Source organism: Aplidium turbinatum, chromosome 5 (assembly GCF_918807975.1).
Source record: "Aplidium turbinatum chromosome 5, kaAplTurb1.1, whole genome shotgun sequence".
NCBI lineage: Eukaryota > Metazoa > Chordata > Ascidiacea > Aplousobranchia > Polyclinidae > Aplidium > Aplidium turbinatum.
Genome location: NC_137476.1, coordinates 13,774,352 through 13,786,139, shown reverse-complemented (window position 1 = coordinate 13,786,139; position 11,788 = coordinate 13,774,352). Strand labels below are relative to the sequence as shown.

The following is an 11,788-nucleotide window of genomic DNA, read 5'->3' as shown; positions in this document are numbered from 1 at the left end:
AGAAATGGCAAGGGCTTGAATGTTATGTTTCGGCGAGTGTGTTTTGCGAAACGGCATTCCCTTACATCAACTCTGCTTTGTTCAACTATCTCCAAGTCCGCAGTCTTCCGTCTGAGAACAGTGCGACTGACCTTCCTTCCTGGAGTAACAGTAGCTACCATCCCCATGCCGTGGAAAGTCCCCTTCCCATCTAACGTGATGATATTATGATCGACGTTGTCCCAGTGAACAGCAGTGCCGTATCCAGTCTGTCTATGGTACCACCGAGTACATCCTGGCCAACAGAAGCGGCAGCGTTTTCCTCGAATCGCTGAACTTCCGAATACGATGAACAATATCCCATGGCTGAGAGACTGTCTACAAGAAATCGAGACCTGAAATGATGATGTAGCTGGATTGCTAACCCAAGCTGCAATGGAGCTACTACAGCCCTGGGACGTACTGCCTGAACAATTGATTGTCCAATGCTTACGACCTTTCTGTGAATGTCCTTTCCAACGAAGAGGTTTTCAAGCAAGCAACGCAAACTCAGGGGAGATCATCTAAGGCAGACTCACATTCAAGCGAAGAAGTCTTCGGATATTCATTGGTTGAAGATGGGATCTTAGACTTGATATCGCTCTTGATGAGTTTCGCCGCAGTCTCGATGATGGCTTTCTGCTGGGCTTCTTCATCCTTTTCCTTAATACTGAAATAGTGCCTCAGGATTTGTTCTTGTCTTTTTACGGAACGTTACAATGTTAGGCAACCCTTCACACTCTGCTATGAATAGCGAATCGCCATACTTCTCCTCCAGCTTATACTTCAGCCATTTATTACTATAGGTAGCACTGTCTCCTTCTACAAGATACTCCGTCATTTTCTTTGCAAGATCTTTGACAGTCAGTTGCTCTTCATCGTCATCCTTGAGAAAGGCACATTCTCAAGAACGCTTGCTCTTGGTCCATGTTCATCGGCCTCCCTACCTTCCGCGGTTTCTTTGTAGTAGATCCACCACCATGACGCATAGGAATTCCGTAATTTGTCCGAAAGTTAATGTCACATGAACGATGGTACAGACAGTCTGCAGCATGTAAGTCCTTCTCAAAGTACGCGATTCTCCCTTGAATGGTGATTGCCCAGTCATCATTACGCTGTTTGCAATGTGACAAGATGGACCTTACAAATCCATCCGTTTTAACAAAGCTATAGTCATCGAAATTAGCACTAGACCTTGTCTTCACCACTTCATGTCCACAGAAGAAACACTGCATCGTGCTATCATAGGATCCAGTAAAAACCGTGTACCTCTCTTGGCAGGTGAACGATGAACTGAAGTAGCTTTCTTATCCAAGTCTATTTGCTTCTTGTTTATGTACTTCATACGACATCTCTTGTGCACCACTGCTCCAGCAGCTACCACAGTGCTAACGCCCCTCTCAATACTGGCTTTATTGATCCCTTCAGCTCTTTTCGCACCAATCACCACTCTTTCTCCGTCATCTTCTACTTCATGGCTGCATAAGGGGCAAGTTTCTTGACTTTCCATCATTATTATATAAGTTTTCCTATATACATTTAAGTTATATACATTCTCAGCTCTGTAAGAAAAAAAAAATCAATTGGTAGAACCGACAGAAACATTACTGCAATCTATTTATTACAGTCATCAATGAAATCATACACAGAAAACTATACAAAATATGATAGACACTGAAAGGCGAGTCGCCCTTAACATTTTATAGCTTTGGTGGCCATATTCTTTGACGTCACACTTGGACCCTTTGTGGTAGCCCTATTTTGGTAAACTTTTAGTATGTTTTTCCCTACATGTTATACTACCAAAAAAACACAATAAAACGCTTTCTTGGAATTCTCATCGACGTGCCATCACGGCTTATGATGATATTCAAGTTAAAACATGACTGCTTTTTCTCAACGCAGTTAATTCCGTTTCATTTTAAACGTCTCATTTTAATTTTTTCAATACCGGTTATCTCCGCCATCAAATCTTTAATTTTATACATTGATTTAACTATTTCACATCGAAGAAATGAGATTATGATGTATTGCTGTATCGATTTGATGTGCACTGTATCTTTTGAACAATGACATAGCACTTTACGCTATGTTTCCGTTTGGCTGCAGTAAGATTGAGATTGATTGTCTTGTGCACACGAATATCAGCAGAACTAAAAATAAAGCTTGTTTTCTGCAGGCTTGAAAGTTATAGCTGGTTTGCTACCAAGAGCATTAACCAAAAGCTTGAAGAATATTGCAAATAAACATTTCCTTAATTCTATTAGATTCTATTTGAATTCAAGCTGAAGATGCTATTACTATAGCGAAATCGATTCTTAAAGAAATTACACTAAGAGGTTAGATTATTGTGCAAATGCCAGCATTTGATGAATGCAAAATAGAGTGCCATCTTAAAAGTAATATTCAAAATTAATATTAAGTATTATAGTATATTTCTCTATTATATCGCTATCGCTAGTATACTCACAAATCATCGTTTTGCGCTTACGTCAGTTGAAATCAACGTATGCTTTTGTGTGACCAGTGCAATCAATACTGTACCTGATGTTCTTCGGCTTAGGTTGCAAATATCAATGTTGTTGTCATGTTAAGCAGACGTTTTACAGGTTTATGCTCGAATAGCCTCAGGGTAGAAGCTTTTTGATCGTTTTCAATAGTTTAATTAAATGCAGTTGGCTCATGACTAAAATATAATTTTATTGTTTTGTAGACAAGTAATGTAAAGTTCTTATAAGATATTTTAAATGGAAATGACAAAATCTGCAAGAGAAAAGGTTGCTAAGTTAACCGCTTGAAGTTTTGATGAAAAAACTAATTGATTGCAAAAGAGGAGTTAGAATTAGGAACCGTTCAATAATGTTTAAGTGTATTCAAATTTGCTTATTGTTATCACTGTTGCAAGCATATGGATGTTCCCAAACTGTTCTACTGAAAAATCTTACCAGCAACCTGACAAGTGACGTCATACCACAAAGGCGCTGTGTATACGCTCCAGGTTTGGTGCCAGGAACTCAGGAAGATGTTTCAAAGTGTTGCGCAAAGTATTTTCGATATCATGCAACGTATTGGTACAACAATAACCGTTATTTAACTTCTCTTCTCAAAACACTCAAACAATGGAATTGCACTCAGTTTGAGAAACAGTGCAAAAAACGAAGCTTTTCGTTTACTGTGTTTGATGAGCTGATTTATGACAAATATTGTGATGCCGTGAAGCTAATTGCCAAGTGTGGAAAAGAAATTTTCCCCCGTGCTAGTTATTTAAGTCTAGAACGTGATTTGATGAACAATTCGAACACCCACAAATATGCTTTGAAAAGGTGGAAAAACGCAGTTATTTCAGCTAACTTCACCGTTCTTGATCAAATCAATGCACCGTGTGTGCAAGTTGCTATGTATGACAATGCACAAGGTGGTTATGGCAGCTATCATGAGATCACGGATATTGCAATCCCGTTCTGCGGTTTTGTGCACTGCGGTTACGCTGCAAATATCGTGACCAGTGAGCATATTTCCACTTGGAGCTGTATGCCTATCAAGTAAGTAGTAATGTGAATTTGGTAAAACTTTTAAAACATAGCTTATAAAAACAAAAAACACCGTATAAAATATTTTACTTCTCGATTACTTTGTTACATTTTTTGCTCATATAATAATATACAATTAAATTTACCTCTGAAAGTAATTTAGTCTTCCGTATAAAACATTTGTTGTGTGACATTAAAGTTTGCACATACATTGGTAACATTTTTCACATGCACCTGTTACGGTTAAATGGTGAACCTAGTCACAAACAACAACACAGCCTACCCTGAGAATAAAGTCAACTGTTAGAGTGACTTGCTTTTGTATGTTTGTGGTATAACCCGGTGAGGTCTCTCAAACCTCTGTTTTTATTAAAATTATTGAACAAAATATTCTTGACCGATTAAGGGTTAGTCATTTACAACAAACCAACAATTTATGATATTCCATTGATAAACAAAAACTTTATTTTTACTTAAAGTTTACCATTTTTCTTATTCAAATAGAACCTCATATAAATTGATGGCATTAATAAATTACCACACTCTTTTCAATGTTAAGAATATCCTACCATCAAAATATGTCAAACTGCCAATGTATTGTATCTTTGATCTGACTTAAAGTATTTTGAATTTTAAGCACCCTTTAGGTTAGGCTAATAGTTCTATAATTGTGTCACAGCTTTCATGAAGTAACCCAATAGTAAATCTTGCAGTAGCGGATTTAGTGGGGTTCCCAGGCACTCAGTCATTTCAACTTGATGCAAAAGTTTCGTTTTCAGTACCAGTTTGAAAGTAAGGACCTATAAAACAATTTTGGTCCGAGTGTCAAGCTGTCAGATGAAAAAAAACAAAATGGCCGCCAAAATCCAAGATGGCGGCCAATTTCCAGATTTTTTCACATTATGCTTGGTAACTTTTGTACTATTGAACCCAAAATGGTGATTGTGTTCTCTAAACTTAGGTTTGTATGTATGAGTAATTCGATAAAAATAAAATAAACATGATTGGAGCACAGAGTGGTGATTTTGGTGTCTATGTCAATGTTACGTTCATTGTTCGCGCCCTTATTACATCATTGTTTTTTAGTTTCGAAATCGGAAGTCGATGTCTAAGTAACTTCGAGTCATAGCAAGGAAAACAAATTATTTCCTTTGTTTCTAGCATTTAAAGAGAATGTCCCCACTGATTGATAATCCCTGCAGATAATTTGTGCCATAAACAGAGTTTTTTAGGCAACTGACCTCAACTGACTGGTTTGTTTTGATGCTAAACCAACTACATAATGCCCATTGCACTGTTGTTTGTGAACGCCGCTTCGTTTGGTCGTTTATTTAAGCGTTAGCAAAATCTTACATTTTGTCGACTCTGTTTCTTGACGTTGAACCAACGTCTGTTCTTTGCTCTAGACCAGAGGTCACCAAACTTTTTTCTCCGAGGGCCGGATTGCTGCGAGATTAACAGCTGCGGGCCGGATACAAATTGCGAAAAGATATACAGCTATTTAAAATCTCCATTGACTTGAATTGAGCACAATAAATAACAAAGTCAGCGGTGGAATAGCAAAGTTGTGATGAAAGTCGAAAGGTTGCTGAAAAAGTTATTCCCTGCTGTGATACACTACAGGGCATCGAGCTCTTGAAAAAACATTACATCTCCAAATTTGGCCTAGGCTGTCCCCATTTGTGGTGGCCTAACGTTAAACAGCAGCGTCAGTCCATTACAAAAAGTTTGGTAACTTTCTTCCTTAACAGTTGTAGTGCAGCTGTTTTTGCAGCACGTGGCGGGCCGGATGAAATCAGTTTGCGGGCCGGTTCCGGCCCGCGGGCCGTAGTTTGGTGACCTCTGCTCTAGACCACCACAATTACGCAAGGTGGATTCCAATCTTTATCCGAGACCTGAAAGGTCTTCCACTTAGCATCCAGGAAGAATTTAATATGGGACACTGGACAATAAATCAAAGCAATCACCGTTTCTCATCCTTACCTATCGATCAAGCACACGAGCAAGCCAACAAAAGGGTGAAAGGAGTTGGTGACATTATTGGTCTCACTGAGAATCGTGACATGTTGGAACGCTGGATATTGACTGGCCCAGAAATCAGCCGTGTCGTTGAGGAGTTCAGTGGTGTAAATGCTCACGACGACGATGATGAAGAAGAACTCCCTCATCATGAAGAAGGATGTACATCTTAGCACCGATTTCTGCGCCATGTTAAAGACCTGACGGAGGTGTTGCTGAGCAGTGAAAATCCTTTTGAGGAGTTCAGTGGAGACATGGTTACATTAGATGACAAGATGTGTGAGTCGGCGGTTGCTGCTGTATCTGTCCATAAAGTCGAGTCTTTGGGACAAGAGCAGTACAATAACTTCAGACAGAGACTCCAATGACACACCTTTTACAGCGCCGATCAAGCGCAACAAGTTAGTGTTCTTCCATGAGAAGAAAATACAAAAAAGTCAGCAATTAGGCTGAAAAGGAAGTACTTCAAACGTCACCCAGAGCTTTTTGGGCAAGCTTTTCTTGTATTAGACAGCCGTGGGGGGAACTTTGCAAGTAGCGCAATTTCTGTCGACGAGGAGTTACTTGCGCCAGATGTTTATGACTTCATTATTATTGACGGTGGAGTACTGACACACTCACTTCCTGGTACAACTGTCCAAGGCAAGACTTTTGATTCATACTTCGACAAGGTATTTTGCCCAAGAGTTCGCCATGACTTGAACTGATCGACAAGAGTAGACATTGTCTGGGACCAGTCCAGTATCGTGCACTGACGATCAAAGAAGGCACAAGGGAAAAACGAGGAACAGGCATCCGACAGCGCGTATCTGGTACTGCTAAAATCCCAGGAAATTGGCAGAAGTTTCTAGCGAATGTTGAACAAGAAGGAACTGTTCACATTCCTGTCGAAGATAACAGAAGAGTTCCCAAATGACAAGAATGTCTACATCACTGCAGGTGATCAAGTCCACCATGTTGGGAACGGTCCACCAATGAATCAATGCAACCATGAGGAAGCTGACACGCGTGTTTTAGAACATCTCCTCCACGCACTCCGATCTTTGTCAATTGGGATGGTGTATACTGGAGATACAGATGTTGTCGTAATCCTTCTGAGTAACTTTCATCGCATAAAGGCCCTGAACCCGACAGCAGAAATTTGGATCTCATTCAAAGCGGGAAAGAGAACCAAAGTGATCTCCCTGAATACTATTGCCATAAACCTAGGCACTACAATATGCAAAGCCATGGCCCTTTTCCATGCATTCACTGGATCAGACAGTACTTCTTCCTTTAGGTTCAAGGGTAAGCGATCCTGCTGCACGTTGATGCACGAAGTTCCGTCCCTCTTGGAGCAATTTGCAACTATTGCCGACACTCCATTCTAAACATCCCCAAGGTTGAAGGAGGTGGCAAAGAATTTTGTCTGTAGACTGTACTCAAATGAATCAAATGAGGACAATGATGTTGACCTCGTCCGAATGAAGTTGTTCTCACAGACAACTAGGGAGGTGGAGAGAATTCCCCCAACTAGTGATGCTTTGGATCAACATCTTAAAGAAGTGTCTTCCAAGCAAGCATCTGGGCAACAGCCTACATGTCCATGATGCCTGTCATGAACCCAAATGACCATGGGTGGAAGGAAGAGGACGGCAGCTGCTTCCCATTTGGACCATGCTGCCCCTCGCCAAGGATGTGTTCCATCTAGATGTGAAGTGCTCTTGCACAATTACCTGCTCTCGGTGCAAATGCGTAAAGACTAAGTTAAAACGCACACGCCAGTGCAAGTGCACATGCAAGAAATACCTGGACTACACAACAATTTTCAATATTGACAATTGACATGTATATAAAATCTACAATTATTTCAATATGGGCCTTCGTTAATTTGTCAGCCATTTTCTTATTGAATGTATTGCTTCGAAGAGTTTTTTCGAGCAATTTTGCAAGCCTTTTGTTATAATTGAGTTTGCTTTATGACCCTAAACCAGGGGTCGGCAACTTTTTGAACGCAGCCTGCCAGTTTTCGAATTATATGGCTATGTGCTAATGTTAATGACTTATTCGCGTGCCAAACATCTTTTTGGTGCGGACAGTTTTGCCCTAACTGCCCTAAACTATACGAGCTGAATCTGTAGCCTATTGATGTAGAAATTTGGCATTCTTGCGTGCCTTCGACTAACTGTGTGGTCAACTCTGCATTGCTTCGCTATTTCGCAGTCATTCGTACTTCTAACGCAGAACTAACAAGATTGTTACACATTTATTTGGAACTTTACTCAATATAAGAAAACATATTGCTCTAATCGTGCTTATTTTACTTTAACTGAATTACTCATACATACAAACCTAGGTTTCGAGACCAAAATCACCATTCTAGGTTCAATAGTATAAAAGTTACGAGGCATAATGTGAAAAAATCTGGAAATTGGCCGCCATCTTGGATTTTGGCGGCCATTTTGTTTTTTTTCATCTGACAGCTTGACACTCGAACCAAAATTGTTCCATAGGCCCTTACCTTCAAGTTGGTACTAAAAACAAAACTTTTGCATCAAGTTGAAATGAAATTGAAAAAATGCACAGGCATGGAACCCCACTAATTACGAAAAAGTTTTGGAAGCACTATTACTCTGAGCACTATTAAAAGCTATTCTGAAACTTTTTATCTAAAATCTATGTGTATATCTAAAATGTAAAATCTATATCCAAAATCTAAAAACTTCTGTCACAACTTTTGGTCTTTTAAGACAGCAGCTCTTTGATTAATGCTTAATTTTTACATGGAAACGTTAATCAGCATTCTGTTAGCATTCACAGTTTTGTTATGATTGTAATGACAACAAAATATTCATTGTTAAAGAAAAAGGGAGAAATTCTTTGTAAAGATCGTAAAAATTATATTTATGTTCAATAAAATTTAACAAAAAGTAATAAATCAGCATATAAACCACCGATTTTTGATCTTGTGTGCAGTTGCAGGCTATATAGCTACTTCACAAAATAACTTGGTCAATGCATTAATCGTCATAATAAGTGCATCGCGAGTTCAGTAAATTCTTCTGTGTTGCTTCGAAACTTATGAAGCATTTGTTTCTGTTAAGAGACGCGATATGTTAAAATTTTAGATAAATTTTGTAAAGGCTGGCAATGGTTTCGAGGACACCAAAAGGGGTAGGCAAAAAGGTGAGACCCACTGAATAGCCTAAGTAATTAACAGAGCACTAGACAAATAAGTTACTTAAGAAGCCGCCTTTGCGGGGACGAAGGCTTTATCAATAAATTATAGAAGTTTCCAAACCTGACTGATTTTGTTTACTTGTTCAATTAAGTTATTTTGAACAGTTTCAAAATTACAATGTTATGAAACTGCAAACATTAAACGAAGGAAATTAACCTTGAATTTGACGAAAATTAAACCATTTCCAATCTCCGTCACTACTGTAGTCCTACCATATTCTTATCACCCAAAAAGGCACAGGTTTCGTAAGCAAGTAAAGTGCAAGTGAATTTTTACGCTTAATGAACTTTTTACATATTGTATAGTTATATGCAGAAAAAATTACAGTTAAAAACAAAACAAGTTTCTTTGTCAGACTCACCCAGGATCCCTGGATTCAGCTTATAAGTATTCGAAAACCTTTTCGCAGTTTTGCAATGTTTGAAAATTCAGTCCGTTTTTCATGAGTCATCACTTTAGATAAAGCTAATGTACGCTATTAGGTTTAAGGCGCTTTTATACAAACTTGCACAAGCTTTGGTACAGACCGAACAGTTTAGCATCATTTTATTGTATTGGTCATGCTCACATTTTTCTCGACCAGATATTGCACACACATTCGTTATTTCAATTTGTTATTTTAAACCCATTTAAGGGTTGCTTCTTTGAACCTCCACATTTTTCTTTGTCCATGGTAGGCTACTGCACTGTATCTTAAAAGTTTTGCTTTGTCAGAAATATATTTCTCCCCAACATTTATTATTGCATCGCTGCTGTTAATTTGTATTTAACTTTATCAAGTAAGCCTACCGTACAAAGCATCTTACCTTGTAGGCCTATTGTTCCACAATGTAGAAATTGATTCTGCTAATAATAATGTTAAAAGACTTAATTTGCTCATTTTTTCTTTTGGTTAAGCTAATTTTCATTTACAACAGCTGAAATGGCTTGCTGCTCTGAACCAATAAGCTGCTATTGTACCAACCTAAAAATCTTCTTTTTGGTTTGCAGATGTCGAGTCAACAATATAATTGCAATGGTGGTAATAGGAATTCTTGCTGTTTTTGTCATTGTTGCAAATCTCACAGTGCTTTATGTTCTTGCATATTACCGTGATCTCAGAAACAGCCAAGCTTATTACAAAACATCGTTAGCTGTAGCTGATTTGCTAGTAGGCCTGATTGTTTTCCCCACATTTATCGTCAGTCAAAGTAAGAAGTTATTAACCCGGCATTCCCTAGGTGAAGTCGAATCAATCCCAGGCTATTTAGCAAATCAATCAGTATATGGGCTGTTTATCAATTCAACAGTTGATATTAAAGTACAAGGTACGCGTTTTCACAATATTATTTCTTCATCTTATTTGGCATTTGTTGGGTTTTTCACTACGGTGTCTTTAGTCGTTTCAATTTATACTCTAATGGCAGCAAGCTTTGATAGGCTTTGGGTTGTGTATCGGCCACTTTCATTTGACAAGGAGAAAGCTAAAAAAAATGCTAAGTATTGTTCGGTTTTATTATGGTGCTTGGCTGTTTTATTTGCATCTTTGCCATATTTTGTACCTGGTATGCATTATGGTCTTATAACGTCTGTCTTCGTGTCCTTCACTGGATCTGAAGCCATGATCTTGTATATCATTGCATTCTTAATTCCTTTAGTTACGGTGTGGTTCACAACTGTTGCTACTTACGCCATGTCAAGAAGCCAAGCTCGAAATCGAAGAAACCTAACCCAACAAAGCGAAAGTGCTAAGTTGAGACATCTTGAAATGAGGCTTGTGAAAACACTCTTTATCATGATACTGGCGTTTACATTGAGTGTTTTGCCAATTGTTTTAGTGATTGTAGTTTCACTCATCCATCCGAATGTGTATCCAGATAAGATCAACTACCTTAACTCTGACGCGCTAACAATATTGAAATCCATTGAGTACGTTTCTGTCGTCATTTTGATGAGCAACAGTTTGTGGAACTGTATAGTGTACAACTTGCGAAACAAGGAATTTAACGTTGCTAGCAGGCAGTCGTACAGAAAACTATTTCGGTCTGTGGGCCTTGGAATTTTAGTAAGTAAACAAAACAATATCAAAAAGTCGCAACAAAGTCGGACTACAGTGGTTTCTGGAAACACCAACAACTCAAGAACCCGTTCAACCAATACAACCAGCACGTAGTTTAATGACCAACGACCAACGGACTCTCAATGAACGTTCCTTGAAGAGCAGCATCTTGTGCGGAGAAAGAAAACGTCTATAACATTTGAAGTACAAAAGTTTACGTTATTGGTTTCAAAAACTAATTATGTTGTTTATTGAAGTGTTTTAGAATTTTTCTCAATAGTAGCTTATGTCAACATATTCACATTGAAATCATGTATAACGAACGATTTACGTGAATTTGGAATCGATGTAAATTTGAACGTTGCTTTACGAAATAACGCGACATCTGCATTACTGCGCCACGTTTGCTTCAACGCAGTATACATATCACTAAACTAAGCCGCTTATTGAATTGACTGAGGTGTGATTCGGATGTTCATTATAAACATTAGACAACGTTCGTTTGAATGTAAAACTTTGTGACATTGGCATGGGCGCCGATCGCTCTCTAAAATTGGTGCTGGGGACATTTACTAGAAAAGATAGGAAGGAGCGACGAGCGAAGTGAGATAGAAAGATCGGGGGTCTGTTCTGACAAACAAACAAATACAGTAGGTAGGCCTACTAGTCTAATGCGATATACTGTATATATATTTTTTAATTTTCAGTGTTAGCAGTGGACAGCAGACGTCCAAACACTCGGCAACGAGTCTCCGCCAAATTAAAAACGAAGTCTTTAGAATGGTCATGGAGGTTGATCAGATTCAAAACTTTGTTGTGCACATCGCAGATCATTGCATGATTTAGCCGTTTCTGTGTCATGGTAGGCTAGATCAGTGTTTCTCAACCTTTTGTGGTTTATGACCCCTTTTAGGTGTTTAATACAGCCTGCGACCCCTTTCCTGCTATGTTTTCTATAGATAT

General features: G+C 38.7%; 1 protein-coding gene across 1 annotated transcript; it reads left to right on the top strand.

Annotated features, from left to right (window-relative positions):
* Positions 1–2,877: 2,877 nt before the first annotated feature.
* On the top strand, positions 2,878–10,939 carry LOC145770963 (uncharacterized). The gene is made up of 2 exons (XM_082582704.1): positions 2,878–3,560; positions 9,778–10,939. The coding sequence occupies exons 1-2, from the start codon at positions 2,878–2,880 to the stop codon at positions 10,937–10,939; spliced, it is 1,845 nt and encodes a 614-aa protein (XP_082438830.1).
* Positions 10,940–11,788: the final 849 nt, after the last annotated feature.